This window comes from Toxotes jaculatrix, chromosome 18 (assembly GCF_017976425.1).
Source record: "Toxotes jaculatrix isolate fToxJac2 chromosome 18, fToxJac2.pri, whole genome shotgun sequence".
Lineage (NCBI taxonomy): Eukaryota > Metazoa > Chordata > Actinopteri > Toxotidae > Toxotes > Toxotes jaculatrix.
In genome coordinates, this window is record NC_054411.1 from 4,272,164 (window position 1) to 4,297,663 (window position 25,500).

Sequence of the window (25,500 nt, forward strand, 5' to 3'; positions counted from 1 at the left end):
TTGATCATTTGAACAATTTCATGGCAACTAAGCAAACTCCATCTGCTGTTGAGGATCACACGAAATGATCCACAGCTCTGTAACAGATACTAAAAAAAAGCCCTGAGCTGTTTCCAAAGGTCAAGAACGAGCTCAATATTCACAATTAGTTATAATCTGATGCCTAAAACAGTGCATATTATTCATGGTGATATTTGACTGTCAAATGTGTAATTGACCATAACTTCTGCAGCTAAACAGTGTTATACAGCACAGTGATGAGGAAACTGGCCCCGAGACACTGACATGTAGAACTCACCATCCATTGGTTCCGTACGCCACCAAGTGTTAGACGTGTCTCAGCTTCACCTCCGTCCCGCAAAGCGTCGAGAAACGCGTGCCCGAGTCTAACCCCCCGAAAAAAAAAGGTGCAGGACGCGGGCGCGCTGGTGAAGTTTAAGGAAAGTTTTCCCATCGGTCACTCACCGACAGCTCCAGCTCCGCCGTTCACGTAGCTGACGGGCTGCTTCTGTGCGCGTTCGCGTCGCCTCAGGTTTGGAGATGTCGGTGCCGTCTCCGCGCTCCGGGCGGCCGAGGGAAAAGTATTTTGTCTCCTAAAAGGAATCCAACTAAAAGGACAAAATGTTTAGGTAAGTAACCGGAAACCAGGCCAGGAGTTTTCTTGGTTTAAAACATAACTTTATTCTTTATTCATGATTCTTTATCTTTATTAGGTTTAAGTAGAATTCATATTTTCAACTTGATGATTGTTTGTTAGTGTATTAGTGAAATTCACCGAAGTGTGAAATCTTTACTCTAAAGTGTGAACTCAGGACTGGGTGTGGTTCTTATTAATCTGTCATCTTGGCAAAAATAACTTGACTATGTTGAAAAACTAAATTTGTTTTTTACTTGTTTGACCACTGGTCTGTCTCTGCCTCGTTGCGTGGCATTGTTCTCAAACCGAGACCCAGACTCTGCTTTATGTCCTTCATGTCTAGTATATATTGTACTTATTATTGTCTTTATTAGCAGTTACACATACAGTTTTCAAGCTGTGAGCCTTTGGATGTTTTTAGTTTGGTGATTACAGTGACAGTGTGACTAATCAGCTGTCTGAAGACTGAGATCAGTTGATTAAATAAGTCAAGTCTGGTGTGCTGCTGCTTGGTTGGAACAAAAACCTGCAGCCACACCGGCCCTTTGTGGAACAGCTTGGACACGCCTGACCTAAAGTATCAAAAAGTAATGTAAATGCAAATGTAATGTCTGACTCTGCATTGAAATTAGTAACTAAACATGGAGTAGAAACATAAAGTAACAGAAAATGGAAATACTTAAGTGCAGTATTGAAGTGAATGTTACTTTGCACATGTGAGAAACTACCAGTTTGTCCTACCTTTGCAGTAAAAGGGTCTTGATTAGGCAACTTATGTTAATTTTTCTTTTTTTTTTTAAAACTGCAAATGAACAGAAGTGACTGAGGAATGTCTTTTTAGAAATCGGTGGTGTCTCTCTTAATCGTGACAGGTGGCGTTGAACAGACGCACTGAAGTGATGTGGGAGATACTCTGAGTGATGAAAAGTGATGAGCAGCCCCGTGGAGTTTTTCTGCACTCTCGAACACTTCAGATCACGCTGTTTACCTGTACATGCTTTTCCTTTTAACAGTGGGTTTTTAAGCTTTAAGAAACCACTGGCCTGTGAAAGGGGAAAAAAAGAGTCCGAAAAGCTCTCAGGCATGAAAAAAGACAGGAGAAATCCCTGTATGATACGGCGAGTGTAGCACAAATTAATCTGATTAAAGAATTACAGCATTCCATGGCCGAATCTCACATAATCATCCAGGCAAAAATGCAGGTTTACAATGTTGTAATGTTGAAAGTTCAGCTTCCCTGTGGTCATTGGTGCGTTTAACAGCACACAAAACCGTATCCCCGCTTTAAAAATGTCAGGCTTAATTACAAATCAGTTATACTCTCCACAGAGGGCTGTTTTGGTTTCCAGTGACAGCTGCCCTCTCGAGAATTTACGCACAAGTCGTCAGGTGGGGCAGGATGAGTTAATGAGTGACTAGACTGTGCAGAGGGCAGGTAAACTTTACGCATTCAGAGAGAAGCCGAACGCGGGAACATGTCGCCTAAATTAAACTGCAGATAATCCAAAAATACTTCGGCCTGGACTGAAAGCATCAGATGGTAAGAGGTCAAAGTTCATGAGAGTTTTGTTCTCGAGTTGTGTTCTTTGCTGAGGTTGAGATTGTGGGTTTTTCAAGTTGTTGACTTTGTCGCTGCTTGTTAAAGAATAGGTGTATGTTGTTGGTTGCTGGTTGCCCCAGTTTAGCAAAAAAAGTCTCTCAATCTGTTCTCATTATGAAGTATATGCGAAGGCCAAGTGCACTTCAGCTTTTTGTGTACTCAGATAAAGATCAGTTTCATGTGTGCAATGCGGGTGTGCCGTATTTAGAGACCGACTGAGCGCTGCTGATTGTGTTCTCCTCTCCAGTGGGTCCAGTGGCGCATTGTGTTTCAACAAAAATGGAAATCAGGGAAATGTCTTGCAGAAGTATCTTCAAGTGTGATAATAATGTCGGTCTCCTCCGGTTTGATGTCACCCAATCAGACTGAAACCACCAATTATTCTCCCCTCGACAGATGAGCGCCCATCCATAATCCATCTCGGACAATCAGCTGACCCTGATTGGACTCCTTTACCTCTCGACGAGTCGCTGCCTGCAGCCGCTGTGGCAGCCAGAGTTGCCATGGAGACGGTGGTGATCGTGGCCATTGGGGTGTTGGCCACCATTTTCCTGGCCTCCTTCATTGCCCTGGTGGTGGTTTGCAGGCACCGCTACTGCCACCCTCATGACCTGCTGCACCATTTCGACTCCAAGTCAGTAAATCAACACATAGCCTTATGTTAAGGATTATAAGGGTTAAACGTCCTTATTTTCACTAGGTTGGTGTTTGTACAACTTCCTGTGAGTGTGCCAAAGCCCAAGTGTAGGAGTATGCACGGGACTGGGTGTGGGAGAGACTTTGGATTTAACACCATGTGTTCACAGACATTTGTTTTTGAGAACTGTGCATTTGTTCTTAAATTCAACTCAAGGAATCAAAAAAAAGTCTCATTGTAAAACTGTTTTTCACCATCAGTAGATAACCATATAAGTTTTAGCTACAGATTGGACACCAGGCGTCTTCTCTCAGCTTTCCTTCCCCTGTTGTGTTTCACAGACCCACAGTTGATCTGATCGGAGCCATGGAGACTCAGAGCGAACCATCAGAGCTGGAGCTGGACGATGTGGTCATCACAAACCCTCACATCGAGGCTATCCTGGAGAACGAGGACTGGATAGAAGACGCCTCGTAAGTTTGACGATTTAGAAGCTGATGTTGCTTCTTTCAGTGCTGCTGTTGTGTTTCCTCAGTACCATAAATCCAATCTAATTATGGGAGTTTCTCTCTTCGACAGTGGTCTGGTCTCTCACTGCATCTCCATCCTAAAGGTAATGGAATCCATCCTTTTTACTGTCTCACAAAAAAATGACTAAAACAATCAATCTGTTATCAAAATATACACGTAACACATAATGCTTCCATGTACAGATCTGCCACACTTTGACTGAGAAGCTGGTTGCCATGACGATGGGCTCAGGGGCAAAGGTCAAAGCACCGGCCAGCCTGAGTGACATTATCACCGTGGCAAAACGCATCAGCCCGAGGTAACATTGACAATGCACCACAACATCACATCACCACATCACCAACTCCGGCTAACCTGCCTCCTCCCATCCTCACTGTCCTGTCACACAGGGTGGACGACGTGGTCAGATCCATGTACCCTCCTCTGGATCCAATCCTCCTGGACGCCAGGTAATTACTATCTTATTATCTGTTTTTCCACCATTTAAAGGGGCTTTTTTTTATAATCTTATGCTGTGCGACTTCCGTGCCTCCTCAAACCAACAGACCCATTCTATGCCTGTCTTTGCTTAATTTTTGGGGAAAAAAAAAAAATCTCTTTGTGAAAAGTGCTTTTCACCCAGCAGCCCCCCCCCCCCCAAAAAAGAAGCTAGTTAAATCAAACCTATTTGTCCAATTCCTCCTCCTCAGGGCCACTGCTCTGCTCCTTTCAGTCAGCCACCTGGTTCTGGTCACCCGCAACGCCTGTCACATGTCTGGCAGTATGGACTGGATCGACCAGTCGCTCCACGCAGCTGAAGATCACATGGTGGTTTTGCGTGAGGCAGCGCTGGCCTCTGAACCGGAACGAAGCATACCTGGAGCTGATGCACAGAGAGAGCAGGCCATTTAGAGCAACCACAGACACTGACTCAAGCAAACAGCAGCAGACGAGCATGAAAATTTGTCGGGCTGCCTCTTTTCTGAATTCTTAACAGGCACATATTCTGCCAGGCAGTGCTTTCCAAACTCATCGTCCAGTCCAAATTGATCAGGACTTCTGACCAGTAAACAGGCTGTGCTGATGGATGCTTGGATCATTTTTTTAATCATATTTGCAACAATAGTGCTGGAGAGTACCTTGCATCCACTACGGCTGCATAGTAATTGCTGTAAAGTAGATGTTACACATTCACATATAGATGTTTTGTTTTTGTTTTGGGGTTTTTTTTATTTTTTTTGCATGTAACCCGGCAGCAGATGGTTTTTAGAGGTGGTCTTTTAAGAAGCAAGCTGCCTGTAAGTGAAAGGCCTTTGGAAATTTTTTTCTTGAGTGCGCCATCACCCAGCGGTGCGCCTAAATCCAATCTCTCCAGCACTGCACAGTCACATGGAGGCTTAGTCAGCTAATCCATTCTGAGGAAAATAACACCCAGTTAGCCAGTGAGCCCCAACTCAGTGGACCAATGGAAGACTAACCTGACTCATATACAATCTGTGTTGTCAGCGTGACCTGTGGACGTTCAAAAAACATCCCTCAGATGCTCTTACGCTGTTAGAAATCACCTGTCTGCGGGTTTTCTTTGCAGCTTCGCAGAGACCAGCAGCAGCAGTTTTAGCCACGTCAGCATCAGCAGAGTCAATTTTTTTCTGGTTGAGTAATGCACTATTGTCCCATTGCTGTGTTGTGGTTGTGTTTGGTCCAGAATAGAACATCTTCTGGACAGACTGGCAGAAAAATTTGGACGGACGTTTGTGGTTCTCAGAGGATGAATCCTAATGACTTTGGGGATCCCTTGACTTTTTGTCTAACGCCAGCTGCAATGTGGATTGCCATGAAATAATACTGGTTTTAGACTGACTTGCACAAAATGTGTTCCCTTAAGGATATATTATAATAAGTTTGGTGATTGATAAACTTTAGTTTAGTGCCACGGTTTGTTATCATGGCTTTTTCCCCTGTCTGATTTCAAAAAGTCAGAGCAAGACAGTGAGTCAAAAAAGAAACACTAGTCCTTTAATTCAGACCCCAAAAAGTTGAAGATGAAAATCTGCTGTCAGATTCCACTGGATCTGCTGTTTCTATCGACATGTGACCAGGGATAAGACACAGATACAAATATCAAAGCAGGCCCAGAGGTGCTCGGTACATCAGTTCGTGGTACAGTTGATTTTTTTCCTGTCGGAAAACATTGAGTTTCACACTGTACTGAGAGTTACAGTGTGTCTTTGTGCTTTGACGTGTTATGAGGATGTTTTGAACAGTGTGTTGATTGAGGTGAAGCAGAATTAGCGTGCTGTTTTGGGCCAGAGGGATGTTATTGGAGCATGTCTACCTGTTCCCTCATGCATAGCTAATAGTGAATCCCCAAGGAGCCCTAATAAGGCATTACCCACAGCCACAGTGAACACACGGGCTCTGGCTACAATACAAATGGCACAAACCTTTGTACACAAAGGGCTGGCAGACAAATGAACACATCAGTACATTGTGTGACATACAACTGTTAAATACACATTGTAGATTAGGGAGTCAGACACGCTTGTTTTAAGATTCAGGAGACAATCATTATCATCATTAAGTAGGGAAGAAAAGCAGCAGTTCTGCTGATCAAAATCGAACTGAGGCAAAAACTGTTGCTCTGAACGTGCAGAGATGTTTTGATAGAAGGGTATCGATCGTGGAGGAAACATTTAGAAAGTGGTTAGCCTTTTTTTTCTCTTTGTTTACATTGTTTATTAGCATTGATTTTTTTTGTAAGCACTTCTTTGTTTTCTTATCCTTGTCCCACAGTTTGTTACTGTGGTCTTTTTACTCCCACACGCCTTTTCTTTTTATCTTTCATTGATTTGTACAGATAAAATGAAGTGTCATAGCAAAATGTGTTTTGTTTTTTTTTGCTCTGGACAAGAGCAACAGAAAAATCCATGTCCAATAAAAAGTCCACACACCATACTAATCTGACATAAATAAAAGTGAATATTTTTTTCTTCTTTTTATTACGTTCTGAGTAGTCCTTTGTGCAACAACGTGGTGGTGATATCCCCCTGCCAACTCCCCTGCTCGGTGGAGGAGGAAGTCCCTGCTACAGGAGCGTCAGTCAGCCTCCACATATTCTCGCTGTCTAGCAAAGCAGCCCTTTGCTTTTCTTCAGATCCATTTGCTTCCAGCTCGGGAGAGAGGCGTATTCATCTCTCTTCATTTCCAAAATAGTCTGAAACACAATTGTAAAGATTTATTTAAGGCTTAAACAATGAAAAAAAAAATCATAAATAGCATATAAATGTTGAGTTTAGTCTAAACTTCCTCTCAGGGCTTAACATCAAAATTATAAACATGAGAGAATCATTTTTATTTGCAAAATCTGGTGAACACTGCAGCCTGCTGGTTGAAAGACGTCACTGCATGCTGCTGATGCTGCAAGTCCATCAGTTTACCTGGAAGTCCTGGTCAGACAGGTAGACCTCCAGGTGCTGGGGGTCTACTCCTTCAGGTAAGGGGCTCCGCAGCAGCTCCTCCAGAGGATACTGGGTCTTCATGAGCTGGGCCAGGGCGTCCTGCACCAAGGTCAGCTTCACCCTCCCTGTGTCGCCCTGACAGGAGCCAGCACACGTCAAGCAAACCCAAAGCAGAAGGATCCCATTTACCCAGTGATCATTTTAAGATACATTTAAAATAATAAATAACTGCATGCTTGTACCTGTGTGTGGGGTCCCAGGCTTCTCTCCCAGCGGGGGAAGACATTAGTGAAGGTGAGAGGTTCAGACCCCTCAAGGATGAGGTAACTGTGAGGTGGGCGTCTGGGGTTCATCTCTGGGATGCAGAGCAAAACAGTACATTTTTATACTCATCAAGTGTCAGGCAGAGCTTTCATTTCCAAACCATCCCTGTCGAACTAATTCCCCCCTTGCTACCTTTGCAGTACTGCAGCGCCGTCTGCATGGCACACCTCCTCTCACTGTGCCAGCGGCTCCAGGCCGAAGCTGAGCTCTCTGTCTGCTCAGGCTGACCCCTCTGCCATAGGTAGACCTCCAGACGGTTGTCAAGCAAAAACAAGGCTGAGGAAACATTAGACAATAAGTGGAATTAAATTAGTTTAGATTAAGTTGGACTTTGATGTTCCCGTGGGATGTTTGTGTTTTGGCAGCAAGAAAAAAAGGACACAGAAAAGGACATAGATAAGAACAGGGCAAAGGGAAAGTGTGATAAATAAGTTTTTGACATTGAAGTCTTAAAATATTTAATACCTTATATATTTATAATTTATTTATATTTCAAAATTTCATTTTTGGGTCATGTGATAATAACAGAACCATCTCCATGAGAAAACATCCTTTGTTAATGAAAGTCATGAAGATATGGCTGAAAACAAATTTTACAAACTTGCTTTCTAAACAAGGATTTTTTTTTTTTTTTTAAACATAATTTTGTTGAATTGAAGAGAAAAAAAACAAGGTTTTGTGTGTTGTGGTTAGGTTTTGTGTCTGCTCTCACCTGGTTGTGGTACAGAGTACAGGCTCTCCTGGACAAAGGGCATTGCCATCACGAGCCCCGGCAGCCGGCTCGGACTCTGCAGCTCTTCACCCTGGAAGCTCCCGGAGGAGGCGCTCAGATGGAAGAGACGAGGCGTAAAGTTATACTTTCCTGGATCTGTCAAGAGACAGACATGTAATTATTTTACTGAAAGCGGAGAGAAGTGCCCTGAGTGAAGAGAACTAAATTACACCTTGTTTTCTACCTTGCAGCATGCAGTCATAGGCCTTCCTGTCCATCTGTCCCAGCGCTGTCCAGAAGTCTGCGGGCTCTGAACCTTCTTCTACAACCTGCACCTTCACAGGACTGCTTTTGCTGAGGCCCAGCTCTGGTGGGCACCTAATACACAAACAAACACACACCACAAATGTTAAGAACATAACTGGATTCTACAATCTTTTAAAAGCCCACCCAGTATATGCAACTTACATTTGAGTGAGACGCTCCACTGCCCTCTTGCTGACCTCTCTGGTGCTGGCCTGGGCTTTACAACCATTCCAGAGGTACAGCACCCCCTGCTGGATGTTCAGCAGGACAACTGAGCCCCTGGAGCGCAGACCTGCACAGCAGCAATCCACCTCTAACAGAGATCCCTCCTCTGGCAGCTCCCCTCGAACACAGAACAGACGCCACTCAGCTACAAAAAAAAAAAAAAAAAAAGAAAAAGAAGAAATAAAAATCACATTTCAAAATATGAACAAGTAAAACAGGAAGAGGGAAAACTTTCCCTAAAAACAATGTGAAGTTACTGCACCTGCGTTAGTGGAGGCCTCCTCTCGCTTGCCCTTATGAATGACCAGGCCTCCCTGGAAAAGCTGCAGGAAGCAGGGAGGTTCTTTTCCCTGAGGTACAATCACCTTAAGGAACAACACAAGAAACACAACAGCTGTAGTACAAAAATGACAATGGAAAGTGTATATTGTCCGAGCTCCTGTAACTCAATAATGGAAAAAGCACAAAATGTAGTCTATTTATTATAGTATTATTACTTTTTTAAAGTTTTAATCAGAAATATAGTGAAATAAATATATAGAATGTATTGAACTTCATAATAAATGAACAACATTGTACTTTTATACAATACACATGCAGTTGTGTGCATGTACAGATGATTCATTTTAAAAGCCATGCACTTACCTGTGCCTCCTCATGGTTGGTCATCCCGATGGACAGGAAAGCAGCAGTGTCACGTCCACTGACGCTGGAGTGACGGCCCCGCCACAGGAAGAAGGCAGTGTTTTCTTTTTGTCCGTGACAATCATCCGAACTGCTTATCTTATCTGTGTAGGTGGAGAAGAATCTTTAGCTTTATATTTCAGGCATTTATTTGGTCCAAATCTGACTAAAACTATGGAATAAGCTACAATTCCTCCTGCATGTCATCAAGAATGACAAGAAATTAAAAGTAATGAGTGTGAAGCTTGGGTATCTTGTTACTAACCAACTGTATTGATGCTGTACGTCCAGCGGATGACGTAGGAGTCTCCCTCATGAAGCTGTCCTGTGCTCTCCACAGGGACTTCACTGTCATCAAACTCCTGGACATGCCAGGTGTAAACCGCAACCGTTTTCAGCTCCATCTGACGTCCTTCATCCAGGGTGATGACACCGTGACCCCTCTGGACATCGACCCCATCCAACACGTTGTGGACCAAACCGTCTCCTTCCAGCGTCTGCCCCGACACTAGGGCCTTAGCATCACAGGGGCTCAGGGGATCTGATGCTGGGCAGACGGACTGGGAAAGCTGAACTGGGACGGACTGTGGAGAGACTGAAGCAGCTTCCTCGCTGCCTCCAGTCCCGTCCGTCCAGTCCTTGAACTTCTCTCTGAACAGAACCGTCTCATTGTGCTCTGACATTACGCCGAACAGCGCCCAGCTGGGACGACCCTCCCCCCTCCTGAGAACAGAAGGAAAGGTGCGTGAACACATGACCTGAAACCAAGCAGTCTGGGGAAGTGTCCACATACTTTTTTCAGCCGCGTAGTTTATCTGTTTGTCAAGTGTGCCGCCGCAGCATAGTAAACTTGTTGGCTCTCAGTGTGAATGTATGCTTGCACGGTGGGCTGCAGTCTCACAGAGTTACTCTTGTAAAGCGGGTTTTATGTCCACTTGATTGAATTTCAGCCTAACTGTTGTTCACCAGCTGCACTCTCCCGAGATTCACTGTGTGGAAAGAACTCACAACAGCATGCTGGGATTTTACAGCATGTCAAGTGAACACACTGCAGAATGCTGGGGTTTCTCCCTGTGCACTGCGGAATTACAAGCCATTTGTTCTGGTTTTACCACATGCACTAAAGATTCACAGCAGACTTATGGGGTTTTGCTGCATGCACTGTAAACTTAACCGTCACTTTGGCTTTACTGTGTGCACAGAAATGCTCAATACATGTGGTGAGTACTTACAGTCATTCTCTGCTATCTCTGGTATCGACTGTTTTTTTTCATTGTGAAGTACTGACTAAAAGCTCTACTTGTTTCATCGCCTGCAGTGTGGACTTACAGCTGTATGCTGGGGTTGCACTGTGTGGGATCCAGTGGGTTGACTCGACAGTTGCTGTAGTCATAAGCGCCGACCCACACCTGGTGAGTCAGCTGAAGAGCAACATTTCTCCTGCTGCAGGAAACATCCTGTCCATGCCACAGGTACACCTCACTGCCGAAGTCAAACACCAGGGCCTGGACACACACACACACACAAACACAGAGGCACATCCAGGCAATTAATGAATTTTACAATACAATTCTACATTTGAGAAACAGCACAAACCTTTCACAAACATCATCAGGCAACAGGAGAATTGAAACTCAGACCTCGGCGGAGCCCAGCAGGGAGATGGTGGGGATGGAGGCCCAGGCTTGTTCATGAGGCACCAGTCTGTTCTCCACCAGCCTGTACACACAGTTGGACTCCACCACGCCGCGCTCATAGAGCTCATCCTCCTCTGGTGCACCAGCTCCTGTAGGCAGAAGTAAACAGAAAACCACGCTGGACAGTCCATATGTACACAGATCCACCAGATCTTTCACTTTCTATCATCACTCTGAGTTTCATCACTTTTTTTTTTTTTTGTAATGTGTTTCACTGCAGTGTTGCTGCAGTAGATTCACACAATCTATTTTCTGAGTGGTACTTTTAGACAATTTGACCTCTAACCTCTGTACTGTGTCCTTCCTCCTAGAAGGTTCCAGAAGTCCGCAGCCACACCGCTGTCAGAGTTCAGCCCCTCCTCCAGATGGACGACCTGGGAGGCCTGACAGCCGAGGTCCCTCTGAGTCTGGATGAACGACGCCAGCTCTGAGGCCTGAAACACAAAGAATACAAGTCTCGCTCTGTGCACCGATTATACCCTGGCACCCTGTAATTTTACGCACACAACGTTACTGCTACTGTCTTGTTGGTACCTTGGCTTTCTCTTGTTCGTTGGAAAACTCTCCACTCCACAGGATGCAATGCTCCGGAGTGACCAGCAGGAAGCAGTCTCCACTGTTCAGGGACCGCACTGAGGGCTCCACCAGACGGACTTGGACATGCCGCCTACCTGTCACCACAGGCAACAGTTAATATAAACACCGGAACACAAACAGATCATCACACAGACACACACACACACAGACACAAAAAACAAGTAGTTTCTGACCTTTGATGTGAATGAGCATCAGGCTGCTGAAGGGAGGATAAGACTTGGTAGATGCAGCATCTGAGGACAGGATAAAGTCCTCTGATCTGGCAGGATGTGAATCTGCCACAGAGTTCTTAGACTCTGTGGAAAAGAACAGACACAAGATGAGAGACCTGAGGAACAAAAAAGAAGACAAAATAAACGGAAGGAAAACACAAAATTCGACTCACTCTTCTCTGCCTGGATCCTTTCCTCAGCAGCTGTGTTGACTCTCTCTCCCATGTAGTCCTGCCTGATGTCCTCTCTGGCAGCGAGAGCCCTCAGAGGGTTTCTGGAGCCCTGAGTCCGACGGGATGGACGCACCGACCGTCTGTGCTCTGCTACTGCTGAAGTCAGTCTGCACACACACAACAAATAAAGGTTTTCACAGACATTATATTGTCACCAGTTTCCCCACCTCCATGTGGAGTCAGTTGGCTGCTATGAATAAAAGTAAATGATTATGTATTTACCATAAATTAAATTAAAACAGTGAGGTCACTGTAAACAGGGCTGGTGAAAAAGCTAAATTCTGGTGCTTCGATCTTTTTTGTTTTCATTTTGTTTTTATTCCTATAATTTAAAAAAATGTGCCATTCAGAAACCTAGAGAAGTGTTTTTCTCAACCCCCAAATTATTGTCACCAGCAGATGGCTGCATTACTGCACAGAGGCAGAGGACATCCTCTAACACATCCCTCAATATTTAAGATATTTATAACACAGCCACTGCAAAAGCTAATGCTGTCACAGTCTGTGGTAAAAAAAATCAGTCTTACATGGGTGTGTTGGTCTGGCAGAGGACATCCAGGTCCCGCTCACTCTCTGTGGCAGCAACATCTCCGCAGGGCGGTGGGGCACCGGTTGAGGGAGGCGACCGATCGCTGTAGGAACCTCCATCAAACGTGATGGATTCGTCCACGGGCGCCTCCTCCTTCACCTCTTGTGGAGGCGCAGAGAGTGCAGAGCTCTGCGGAGCTGGCAGGGGACAGACATGAAAGCGTGATAATCCATAAGACTTTAATTACATTAATGAATCTTTATATGATGGACCACAGGCTGTTTATATCTTACCTTCAAACTCCATCACAGACTGCGGGGAGATCTCTGTGGAGCCAACAGAACAAGCAGTTCAGAGAGAAACAAACAGGAAACACGTTAGTATTGCTGAAATGATGTTGTTCTAACCTTCATATGTACATGTTGGATCTTCATTTATGTCTGATTCTGGATATCCAAGACCTAACAGGTGGTAAAGACAAACGGCCAGAGTCAGAGACATAAACCTAATAAGGGCGATGCAGAGATGCAGAGATTACGAGAGTAAAGCGAGAGAAAGTAAAGCAGGGCGATTATACTCACCTCTCTTGGCCATGCGTCCAGTCTCCGGCTCTTTTCTTTCCCGCTGCGCATTCATTTCCTCGGCTCTGTCCGTCTGAAACGGTTCATCCTCAACACCCTTACCCTGCACAGCCAGAGAAATAATATCTGTTAAGATCCAGGTGAGCTCTCATGTAGATCATTGATTATAAAAAAATTAGAAAAGATAATGAAATCAAAACCTTTTGTCTCCACTGAGGCTGAATCAGGGTCTGGGTAGGAGTGGAGACTTCTTGTGCCTCAAAGGACAGATTTGTCTGAGGACAGAGTGAGAACAGAAAACAGGGATAGTAAGGAAACAGGTGAGTTTTTCAGACATGAATGAGGCGTGCAAGAATCGGATTCAGGATTCGGATTCAGCTCAGGTGTTAGCCAGGCTATAAAAAAAAAAACAAAATTCATTCATCAAAACAACACGTGAAGGACATTTTTCTTTTAACACATAGGAGAAGAAAAACTTTAAAACTACTATTACTACATTTTTATTGATACTAACTGGTTGTTAATATTTTACTTGATCTGTGTCTCCTCTGCTTGGCTTAACAAACACCAGGTTTGCTTTTGTTACAGGTTGTTAAAAATCAAATCAGGAATTTGGGGTGTAGCTGTGAGACATGATTTTTGATTTCCAAAAACAAGGGGCATAATAGAAAAAAAGGTTTGGTAACCACTAGTGCAGGAGAACAAAGACAATCAGAGCAGGGAATTAACAGAAACAACATGGCAGCTGTGAAATGAGAGCTGCGATGTCTCGCTTCAGAAAAAGCACCAGAGTTGACTCGTTAGTGTGAGTGAAACTTCACACGTCAGCTGTAAAAATCACATCCACCTGCATCTGTGCGATGACAAAAACTTTCCACTGCATCCAAAACACTGCAAACCAAAAACCCCACAGTTAATCTGCCATGCACGGGCCCACACAGTTACCTGATTGAAACACATGATATATTGGGGCGTACTGCTAGAATAGACAGAGGCAAAGACGGGTTCCTGGGAGAGAGGAGGAATTAGGAGAGAGAGCAGCTAAAGCTATTTTAAAAATTAGTCTAAAGATCTACGTTTGCATGATGGAGATGTAGATGGATCTATGCAATTCAAAGCATTGTTTAAAGGCTTACCCAACACTGAGGGTTGACGCTTCCAACAGGAAGGTTTTCTGTCTCCTCCTACAGGGAGGGCAGTATGAGGGAAAACAAAGGGATGGGTAATTAAAAAAAACACCACAAAACAAATTAAAATTTTGCTAGAAGTTTAGAACTAAAACAGAAATGAACAGAATAAGTAAAGAAGATTAAAACTCACACACGCACAGACATGTACACACACATACTGACGCTATACGACAGCTAAGATGAAAAGGTCATGAAAGGGTCAACATTTAACCACCAGAATAATCAGTCTGTTTACATTCCACATCACGCTGTGAGACAGTCAAACTCATCTCAGGACATAAACACTAACTAGCCTGGATATATTCCCCAGTGACTCAAGTCTGATCTCAAGACATTTAGCACATACCGAATCCAGAGTGCTGTTGCTAAGAGATGCTATATCTGGTTTCACTGGCATGACAAATACCCAGATCTAACCACAGGCCTTTTCTCGTTCTGGGCTCGAGGATGGGAGGAAGAGTGAACCCACTCACCTCAAACTGCAACAGGGAATTTTATTTGTGGACGAATCATGGATTCTTGCACATAACAAACATTTATGAGATTTTTGTGTCTAATATAATTTCTAGTATACTGTTAAGTCAAGCGTAATGTCCTTGATATCAGTCATGTGCTGATGTGAGGTGTCCGTGTTCATTTGGTTTTCAGGCGCTGCCATATAATTAGGTGCCAAGCCAGATATATAGCAGCGTTGAAGCGTTGAAGCGCAACTGAAGCGTTGAGAAAAAGCCATCACTGGCTGCACCTATTTTTTGGCATCGAAAAGGGAACATAAGGCCTGTACTAGCACCGTTTGTGTGGAAAACAATTTGATGTTGGGATCTGTGATATGGGGATTCTAAAATGCTTTACACAGGTAGAAACAGGAGACTTGAGGCTTTCAAACAATATACGATTTGTCAAGATTATGTAAGGACTGAGACCAGATCAAACCAAAACACACCTAAAGTAGCTCTACAGAGGCCACACCCGGGGGTGTGTCGATGTATTTTAAAAGGTTAAAGATGGATGCTTCTTGCTGTGTTGACTCTGCTGCTGCACTGTAAACCCCCTGCTGACCATTAAACTTTATCCCTCTCTGCTGACAGTCTGAAACCCACAGTCCAAACCGGACTCCAAGAGGATTAGAGATTATGGAGGGACAAAATGATGGCAATTCCAAAGAGCTACCGTTAACAGAGTGCACAGGCTGTGATTCTGCGGCTGTGATTCTGTCCACTGAGATTCTCATTGTACACACTGAAGACATCACAGACCTTCACAGTAATAGTGCAACATAACTTTGTTTCGTACCGTACTACTGCTGGTGGTGTTGGCTGTCTCCTGCGGTTTAGAAGCGCCGTCCACAAGTGTAACCTGAACACGTCCCGTGGTTTCTTCACTGAGCTTCCTCGCAGTCCCTTCCTCACCCTGTTGCCTTTTAGACAGATCACATATATACAGTATATATATAATATAAACCACAGAGCATAACACATAAATACAATAAAATAACTTTAGTTTTCATCCTAAAACTGCTGAATGGCTAATGTTTGTACTGAAGACCGGAAATCTGATCTTTTTTTTAGCCACAAATATTCAGTGTTTTCGCAGAATCATCATCAAAGCACTTTCATGCATACTTTAAAAAGTATTCGAATCAGAGCAAAGTACAATTTTCACCTAATGTTCATCACTTACAGGACTCCCCTGGTAGTGTCTGAGCTGCATTCCACAGAGGAGGCCGACTGGTCCTGTGGTTTGGCCTGACAGGACCTCTCCTCCTGAGGAGTGTCCTGCTCAGACAAGGCCCTTATCGGTGTGCAGGCGATGGTTTCCCTCCTGTTTCGGGCCCTCTGCCTCCAGGGAGCAGCAGTCAGTGAGCCTTCTTCTACGCCTGAAGCCTCACATCTCTCTCTCCGCGGTGCTGAGACAATTTCTTGCCTCTCTGTTCCCTCTGTCCTCCCCTGTATCACTGCTTCTCCACAGCCTCCACCGTTCTGTTCATGGCTATCCGTGTGACTGCCCTCCATCCAGCTCCTTTCCGAGCCTCCAGAGCGACTCTTCTTCAGGATTCCTCTCAAGCCAGGCTCAGAGTCGTAGCGCTGCAGGCCCTGCTGGGCCGGACTGTGCTCAGTGTCCGGTCTTGGCTGAGAAAGACGCACCTCACTGGGTTTAAGGTTGACAGACGAGGCCTGCTGTCTGTCGGACAGATGAGGGGACAAACAGAAGGCAGGAAGCTGTACGGGGCCTTTCTGGAGCTGAACGGAGAGAGATAAAGATAAATATTTAAAATGTGCATTATCTTTAGAGTTGAACTTAAAAACCGTAACTGTCCTCATTTCTGTAAAAGTACTGTCTTTCATGTTCTTTTCTTTTGAGTGAAAATAGTGAAATAAATAGATTTTGACTTGATTTTACTGACTTGGTTCTTCCTACTCACCAGGCTGACCTCCTCCACAGTGATGGGCTGTGTGCGGTACCGAGCCCCCTTCTGCCTTCGCCTCTCTGGGGGCCCATCAGGATGACCGGCCCCCTGCCTCCCCGGCAGAGACAGTTTGTTGAAGAGGGCCAGCTTCTCGCTCATGCTCAGCCTGCAGCTCTCATCGCCATCTTCCACCGACTCCGCTTGCACGGACTGGGACTCCACTGGAAGTTCTGGTTTGGGAGCACTGCAGGGAAAAATTGAATCACATAAAACTGTATGACAGACTTACATCTCCACAAAACCATGTGAGCAGTGGAGCACTGCAAAGTCAGTCCCAGCCATTTTACTTATTGTCAACAAATCCCACAAAAAATGTGTATTAATCCACAACTGAAAATAGTCCCAGACTTCACTCTAGTTTGAAACTTTCTAAACTATATATTGTGGCCTGTTTTTAAGATTTTGGTCTCATGGGATTTCCATATGTACGTGTATTCCTACCACTGATGAATAGACTACATCACGCTACATCTCTGTAATATGACCACCAGGCTTCCACATGGCCCACCTGATAGCCACAATTTCCTCACAGGTGATTGGCTGAGTGAGGAAGCGATGGTCGTTGCCACGTCGCACCCTGCGTTCATGACAGGCAGTGCCCTGTCGAGGCTTCTGAAAGCCCGGGGCCTCGGGGGCTGCAGACTTCTCCAGCTCCTACAGAGGAGGCAGAGAGGACGTTAATATCGACACATGGCATCCATTTGCCACAGGTGGACCCCAACATTCAGGTCAAATAGCGGCCTCAATCAACACTCTCCAGCAGCTAAATAAGTAATAAGAGCGACCACCAAAATGGCAGTGAAAACTCCCTCTCCTGATGTCTCCTGTTCTATTTGTATGGACAGAGGGAGGGAGGGAGGGGGGGTGGCGGGTCGGATAGCTGGTGAATAAAGCAGCTAGCTGTAAGGTGGAGAGTCTTGGCTACTTGGATTTAATGCCAGCCCAACAGGTCACAGTGTAACCAGAGCTGTGCCGGCTTCAGTTACCTCCCCGCCTGCCTCCGCACAGCAGCAGGCTAATTATAACACAGCTGCTATGGTTGTTAATGGCAAGACAGTGTCTGGCACATTTTCACCTGGTGCTTCATGACTAAAACTGTGCAGGAGCTGAAATGTAGGAAAGGAGATTGTAACTGTTCAGGGGGGGAAAAAATCCCACAGTGTGTTTCATCTTCTGCTCTGACTCGAATGGCTTCAGGATTGCTTCAGATACGTGTTTAGCGTCCTTCTATTAATAAGCACAGAGAGAGAGAGACAGTGCAGCATCAAACCGAACTGTGCATCCAGGGACAGCACCTGTTTGACCATTCATACTCCCTCAACATGATCAGGTTGTGTTCTGCGTGCTCAGCGCTAGCTCACCATGCGTTTCAGACTGTAAGGTGAGCAGCTGAGGTGACTGCCGGTGAAAGAAGAGGCTTTCTCTTTAGCTGTTTAATATATTTCTCAACTACCATAGTATAAGCTTTAAATCCAGCAGGCTTTCTTTTAATACTTTTAATTATTCTGCTGTGACTCTAAACGACAGCATGTCTCCATCACATTAGAGTGAAGAGAACAGCCATGAACTGAATCGTTTTTAGCAGCAGGTGACAAGACAGACAGCACTCATCAGAGAAAATAAGCAGGTCACGAACAGCAATAAGGATCCTGTTTCAGTGCAGAGACTAACACGGACTTACTTTAAACAAAGACATCTTGGCTGCCACGCTCATTTTGGCTCTGTCGTCTGTTTTCACATCAGCTGTGAGAGGAAAAAAAGACGTAAATCGTCATGTCACAAAGATTTCAAAAATGAATAAACACAAACGGTTTGTGAAATTTTTCAGACAGGTGCTGATGATCAAACAGGCTTTGAAATAAACTCTGAAGTGCCTGACAGAGACTTCAGCTTATCACAGTCAGTAGCACCAAACTAAACCAAAAGTGGGGGAAAGTAACTAAGTACATTTAGTAAAGGGCAGTTCTTGAGTATGGTTTCACATCAAAATGTAGATTTCTTGTCTGAAATACACAGTAAGACACCATCTCTGAAGAGAAGCACTTCTTATCCCCTAACCTGACATGTTGATAAGTGAACGCTGTGTGCACTTTAGCCTAATCAGAACAGGTAATGGGAGCAAGGCTGTAGATCACTGGGATACAGAGCCATCAAGCTTTCTATCAGGATACAATGAGATGAGCCCTGTCACACCTGTCATACAGAAACACCAAAATAATATCTCTGACCTGGAGAAACTACCAGGAAGGTGGAAAGCAAACCTCATCACTGAGTTTGTTGAAAAAAAAAAAACATGAATTATGGATGGCTTTTGTAAGAAATTAAAATCAAACTGCCACAAAAGTTTGCCTATATACTGTAGTAGTGGATGGCAGAAGATACACAAAAAACCTACTGACAATAAATGGCAATAAAATAAATGGCAAAAAAAATAAAATAAATAAAAACTAGATTTACATAAGCAACTTGTTTCCGTAGTTGTGGTGTAAATTCTCTGTAAGTAAATCTTTGTAAACACTTGCTTGCGATCTTTTTGTGGTGTGGTAAAGGCTGGGACTGACTTAGCAGCGCTCACATGGTTTTGTGGAGACATAAATCTGTCATCGCTGAGGAGATTAAACATTGTGAGCCTAAAAATACAACCTGATTTATGTCGTGGGCTATTAAATGAGTTTATGGAGGCAACTGTGCAGGTCGGACGCACACGCCAAATATTTGTTTTGAACGCAACATGTGAGGAGAATGTTACATGTTATTCAGATGTTTATGTCCCCACTGTTGGACTTTATATCTCACATAAAACATTAGACATAACTTTTTCCCTCCTGCCATCTGTGTTTATATTATTGTTTTTAGTGTCAGTGGTGACATTAACTATGCGACTGTGACCTTGTCTCTCTCTGTGTCACAGGTCAGGGGGTCTGTGTACCAGCATAATAGACAAAAGCTAAGCTGTTTTTCTCTAAACACAGTAAAATAGCTGAATGATCCAAGCTAGACGGGAAGATTTACCTTTACAGTTCTCGTCTTCCTCTGCGTCCAACAGCCTGGAAGAGTTAAAAGAGGAAAAAGATGAGGTCACCAGGTGGAGTATGAACAGGGAGGGGACGTGGACGTTAATCTCCAGATCCTGAGGGTTCTCTTTCAGCTCCTGCTTTGAGCTCACAATACACGTCTTTGTGCTTCAGCATGCAGCTCCAACAGTCAAGATACTGTGTCATATTTGCATGCTGGGTAAAGAGGACATGAGGAAGGATAAACACATGCAAACCACACCACCCGTGGGCTTTTATGTAAAGTGCACAAACTAAAAGAAACATCAAGATTAGTGTTCCCTAAAAATGGTAAACTGGAGGCTAGCATGTAATAAATTATGATGTGCCAGCAGTTAAGTCTGCTAATTTGTCCACAGTAGAGTGGTTTTGCTGAGGATACTCTCATGCCAACAGAACACTGCAAATAATGTCACTGCAAACAGCATCTTCTCTGGGGGAAAACAAACCAGGTGCCTCATGTGCAGAGCTTGCACCATGCCCACAACAAACAGCCCCTACCCGCTGCTCTCCTCCATCTCATTGGCCGTGATCGGCTGTGTCCTGAAGCGTTCGCTGGTCTTGCGACCGCCACCTGACCCGCCAGGGAGGTAGCGCCGGGTGCGTCGCCGGCCCCCCTCAGAGCCCGGCTTCACAGCCAGGTCCAGAGAGGACGTGGCTCGCCCGGCATCAGGGCAGCTGGTGTCCACGCGCAGAGAGCAGGAGGAGGAGGAGGAGGAGGAAAGGGAAGAAGATGTTGAGGCGAAGACAAATATTGTCACAGAGGTACACAGTCTGAGACTGACAGTCTGGATCACACACATGCAGGTGACCCTACACTTTCTCGGGCTGCACTCCGCTCCCCGTCTGCTGCAGAAGGGCACTTCTCAACTGGCCTACAGACACCCGAGTGTGGAGCTGTGGGGCATCGAGTCCAACAGGGTGCCCCTCCCCACTCAATATGCTGGCAGAGTCCTGGGAACCCTGCCTGGAGGGGGTGGGAGTGAGGGGAAGGAGGTAAGGATGTAGGAGTGGGGACCATTGGTTTTAGGACAGGTCTCAAAAAAAGAAAGTACAATCTTGAACCTTTCCATCAAATGTTTTTAAAAAAAAAAACCTCTTCAGATGTGAAAGGTGCAATGCTGTACCTTTTTTTCTGAGAGTAAAGAAGTGGCCAGTCAGTGCCAGCTCAAATGCACCCAGACCACATGTCATGATGGTCAAAGTGTCAAGCTGGGAGAGTACCAACTCTCAAATGCAAGGGAAGAATTGGACTGGCTTTAAAACTCCCTGCTGGGACCAACTGATTTAGACAGCTCAGTTTTTATTAGCAACAAAGGCCGCAGAGCAACTGGTGAAGTCAAGGATCTGGTGGTGCTGAAAGGTCGCTGGTAAGAAGCCGACCAAGTTTAAAAACTGGTAGCACCACTTGGGTTACTGAATGGGTGGGATTTACGATGAAAACCTCTCTTAGGTCAGATCACTTCAGATCCTCACTTAATACGAAACTACACACGGCAATTAGAAGTCACCAAGAACACCGACTACATCCATTGTGACGATACCTGGTGACAGCCGTCACCAGGGTTATGAAGAAGGCATGATGCTTTATTGGTGTTTGGACAAATTAAGCCCAAAGCACCAGCTCCCTTCCACATCCATGCTCAGGACCATGAAGTCACACAGACACATTCACTAACTACACTGTAGAATTACCCAATAACAACTCTATTAACTATTGGTGGCAGTGAACTCTCATTGGTTTTCTTTACACCGCTTTTAAAAGTTGTTAAAATTTAAAAGCTGTTCTTCCAGCTGCCAGAGCTATGAATAATATTCACCATGGATAAACTGTGTATAATATAAATTATTTTAAAGCAAAAAATAACAACGAGCCCTATGATTCTTGCATTACGCCACTGGTTCCTATTCACCCACTCACTCTAGACATGACTCACCTTCCCAGGTAGTTGGACTCTGCAGGAGTGTCTACTTCTAATCCATTTGTAATCCCTCGCGTCCTGCCATTAACGCTTTCACTCAGGCCATCTGAGTTCAGTGTCCCGCTGTGGGCTTGGGTTGCCAGGTCATGCACCTCTTTCCCATCCCTCCTCACCCACTTGGAAGGCAGCTCCTCCATATTGCCATAACGTTCGGCCAGTTCTCGTCTCCTCTCAGCCTTATAACGAGCGATCCGCTCTGCTCTGGGCTCCAGGACTGGGTTCTCCATGGCGTCCATGTCCCTTAGAAGGATTCAGGAATGGGAAGCAGAAGGGTTGTTCTTTCTTTCCCATAAAATTCAGATTCCATCAGACCTAAAGACCTCTGTCTTAGGTGTGCTCATACAGTCCATCAATCAGAGGTTGCAAACCAATTTGTACATCAGCGAGTGAGTTGCTTCTCCTGTACGATGAAAAAGGAAACAAAAAGTAAGTAAGAAATGTCCATTTGTGACTGTCACAGCAAATGCACATCACCTATCTGTCCCTCAGCTGTCCACGAGAACATCAGTGAGCTGTTGCCCACATATATCTTAAATTCTTATACATCTGAACCAGTTTTTCTAAAAGTACACCTTTCATTTAAGTCTCTCTCCTCTCTCTTGCTTGAGTCCATGTAAGATGACCTGTACCAGGCTGCGGTGCCATGCAGGAATCTCCCCTTGCACTGAAACTCAACACCTCCGCGGCTCAGCTCCACTCTGGGTCCAGGCCTTCAGCGCACTGACACTGCAGGTCTGCTGGTCTTTTCCACAACCGTGGGAGTAACTTTAGCTGAACAAGTCACTGTTCTCTCATTCAAATGTTATCTAACAAGCTGCACAACCAGTTTGACTGTTGTATGCCAATACAGAGCATGTTATCTTATAAAAAACAGAAGCCAAATGAAGTCAGCTGTATTTCTAATTTGTTTAGGTACGCATTTAATGAATTATCTGAATTGTGACATGTTACCAGGAAACATGCCCACATGGATAAGCCAAAAAAAGTCCCTGCTGACTACATGGTTACCTGGAAGGGCATAAACAACACTAACAAAACACATATAAATAGTACCAATATGACACAATCTGTATTGAAAGACAGGCAGCTAACCATCAGCCAGGCTGGCAAAGGCTTGAGTGCATATGTGTGCTCGCAAGTGTGTACAAACATAAATGTGTGTTTGCATATGTGTCTGTGTGCTTCCCAAAACTGTGGATGTCAGCATTCCTGATGCAGGAATCACAATGGAGCCAGAACAAAAGAGACGTGAGCCATGGACTTAGTACAGCAGATAGATCAGCTGCAGGGCGCAGTGGCTGTGGTGGGAGTAAAGTTCACAAAGTAAAAGATGCAACTTTTATGTTTATTTTACTGCAACTATTAGACTGTCAGACATGAAAGTAAGAGTTATTAGACAAACTAGATGTATATTAAATACTATATTCAGAATAAATGTAAAATTCCTTTACAACTTGTGGTCAGATCTGCCTTTGATCTGTCAGAAACACCCAAATTATCCGGATGCCAAATAAAGTGAAAACCACATTTGGAGACGTTGTCAATAGGAAAGTGCAAAGCCCAAAGGCCCGTGGCACAGAGAGCTTTAATAGGCTGAACAGTAAGATGCAGTGATCCCTATATGAGACAACAAGCTCTGCGTTCTTGTATATTTGTGTCGGTGCCTCATAACGCTTGTACAAGTGCTTCGGTCAAAAACAATCCACCAAACGAGAACGGGAGGACTCACCTCCCTGTCCCGACCCACGGAGAGCAACGCTCAAGCATCCCCAGTCTCACTGACGCCTCACTGCTTTATGTTTTTGCTGAACGGAACGTGAGTAAAAGTTGACAGTGGCCACAGTTGTGTGAAGAGCAAAAGTCATGTGACAAGCTGGAGGATTTTCGATTGGAGGGGAGACTGCCATCGAGGCTCAGCGGAGATCATGGGCTTCTAATCCAGCGACAGTTGACACCGGCTCTGAAATAAAGCCTGCGGATGAGCGCACAGGACCCACGCTCTACCTCCCGTCAGAGAGCTGATCTGAAACTTCAACAATGCTATAATATTCAAAGAAGGCGAAATAAAATACTATTAATTGATGAAATTCAAATCTTCCACGCAGGACTCCCTCACACTCTCCAACAGCACTTTCGACACACCATTATAAACCTGTATTGGCTTTTTTTTTTTTTTTTTACAGGCTAATCGATAGTTTTCTGCTGGAATGACTTCACTCAAAGTGCCAAAATATTAGATGCTACATAACAAGAAGACCTCCGTGTCCAGTGGAAGCACAGTAAACCAGATTAAAAGACTGGCCAAGAATAAGCTTCCGATCAATTACACCTGTCCTGACTGATTGCACCAAAGGCCCCCATGGAGAACCATAAAACAAGGACGAGTTCTCAGAGGCCTTTCCTACATACCCCAGACGGCATGTAGCACAACAAACCATGATGTGCATTATCCATGGAGTAAGACAGGGATGTGTGGAACTGACATCAGAAACTCCAGTCAATGTTACGCCTTGATCTCTGCAGTAGAGGCATGTGGCTGGAGGGCCGCGAGGAAGAGCAGCTTTCTCTTCATGCAAGCACCATAATCCACTCATCAGCTTCCAGCGGGATGTGGCACATTAACAGGTGATCGGTCTGTTGGCAGTTTTTACATTATACTAAATTACATTTATGTGTCCAACACGTATCAACCCAGCATCCAAAATAGCCAACTCCTATTATGGGAAAATTCGTAGTGGTTAGAATATGTCGTGGCGCAGCTTTTTCAAGGTCCAGACACTTTGACAACAAAGGGCATTTGTTTAGTAAAGCACTTGATAACGAGTCAGTTTGACTTATTCACAGTAATACATAGTGAGCAAAATTGTAAAGGATTCACAAAGTCGGTAAAAGTCACAACTAAACTGACAAATATTCACAAATTCTTGTAGTAAGATGACATCCTTGCATTTCCTTCATGCGTAATTCGTGCGTAAAACACGGTCTGACATGGGAAAACATCAACCTGCCAAATCGTCTCTGCCTTTAAATATTTTTATACCATACTCTATCAAACTTTTTTTCTCACAAAGTGACTGACCACTACAACCACACCACTTCATGTCCAATGCACAGCCCGAACTTCAGACAGAGCAAACACCAACAAATGAGTGACCGTAATCAGCGACTTAAGGTAACAAATCCATACCTCGGTCCTGGCTGACACTCGATGATTTAGCAGCTGAAATTTCGTTTTTATTTACAGTGAATGTAAAAAGAAGTTGCGCGTCTACTTACGTGCACTGCGCGCAGCGTGAAGTGGGCATGAGTCCTCAGCCCGGCGGTCCCCTCCCCACTGGCCCTTCACCACGGACTGTCGCTCCAAATGTAGTCACAATCGCAGCTGTGGGGGGCTCTCCGTATTAAGGGGGGAGAGTATAAATAGATGGAACAAACGGGGACGCTCCATCCACTGTCCACAGGAATGAGCGGCAACCCTGACACGCGGCTCTCGTTGAGCTGAGCTCTTATGGCAGCGTTGTAGCGTCCACAGGAGGGGAGGATAAAAACCTCCTGAGAGGTTACATCAACAAGTGGCAACAGTTTTGGCAAGTTTGCATTTTGTTATTAAATGAGGCCAAATGTCAAATGTGGTGACATAACACTGGCTAAAGGCTCGTGGGCTTTAAGTTGGTGTATTATCTGCCACTCTCTATAACGCAGATGGATCTTTGTATTTGATGTGCTTTCATGTGTCCTGTGCTTGCAGTGATGACAGGACAATAATAAATAGATGGCCATGATTACCTGGGGACTAACTGAGGTCCAACAGCTTTTTCAGTTCATCGACAATCACTAATAGATTTGTTTTGAAGCTATTAGAAATC

The 25,500-nt window shown here is 44.7% G+C and overlaps 2 protein-coding genes across 5 annotated transcripts; one reads left to right on the plus strand and one right to left on the minus strand.

Moving 5' to 3' along the window:
* The first annotated feature begins 512 nt into the window (after positions 1-512).
* Positions 513-4,809, plus strand: tmem98 (transmembrane protein 98). Its single transcript, XM_041062563.1, has 7 exons — positions 513-629; positions 2,634-2,871; positions 3,216-3,347; positions 3,454-3,487; positions 3,588-3,703; positions 3,795-3,854; positions 4,095-4,809. The coding sequence occupies exons 2-7, from the start codon at positions 2,741-2,743 to the stop codon at positions 4,294-4,296; spliced, it is 675 nt and encodes a 224-aa protein (XP_040918497.1). The 5' UTR covers positions 513-629; positions 2,634-2,740; the 3' UTR covers positions 4,297-4,809.
* Positions 4,810-5,378: 569 nt separating this feature from the next.
* Positions 5,379-25,048, minus strand: svilc (supervillin c). 4 transcript variants are annotated; one of them, XM_041062520.1, is made up of 33 exons: positions 24,911-25,048; positions 21,590-22,034; positions 20,470-20,619; positions 20,154-20,330; positions 19,612-19,646; positions 18,281-18,342; positions 17,108-17,253; positions 16,555-16,783; positions 15,813-16,372; positions 15,426-15,549; positions 14,079-14,126; positions 13,888-13,950; positions 13,143-13,217; positions 12,943-13,045; positions 12,769-12,822; positions 12,655-12,687; positions 12,360-12,558; positions 11,773-11,939; positions 11,561-11,683; positions 11,325-11,461; positions 11,077-11,224; positions 10,734-10,879; positions 10,423-10,598; positions 9,359-9,816; positions 9,055-9,197; positions 8,672-8,774; positions 8,347-8,554; positions 8,123-8,256; positions 7,879-8,034; positions 7,299-7,442; positions 7,085-7,197; positions 6,822-6,977; positions 5,379-6,598 (listed from the first exon to the last, which is right to left on the minus strand). In XM_041062520.1, the coding sequence occupies exons 2-33, from the start codon at positions 21,868-21,870 to the stop codon at positions 6,509-6,511; spliced, it is 4,941 nt and encodes a 1,646-aa protein (XP_040918454.1). In that variant the 5' UTR covers positions 21,871-22,034; positions 24,911-25,048; the 3' UTR covers positions 5,379-6,508. The 4 variants fall into 4 exon arrangements, with proteins under 4 accessions (XP_040918454.1, XP_040918457.1, XP_040918456.1 ...); XM_041062523.1 differs by lacking the exon at positions 20,470-20,619; XM_041062522.1 differs by lacking the exon at positions 13,888-13,950.
* Between the last annotated feature and the right edge of the window lie 452 nt (positions 25,049-25,500).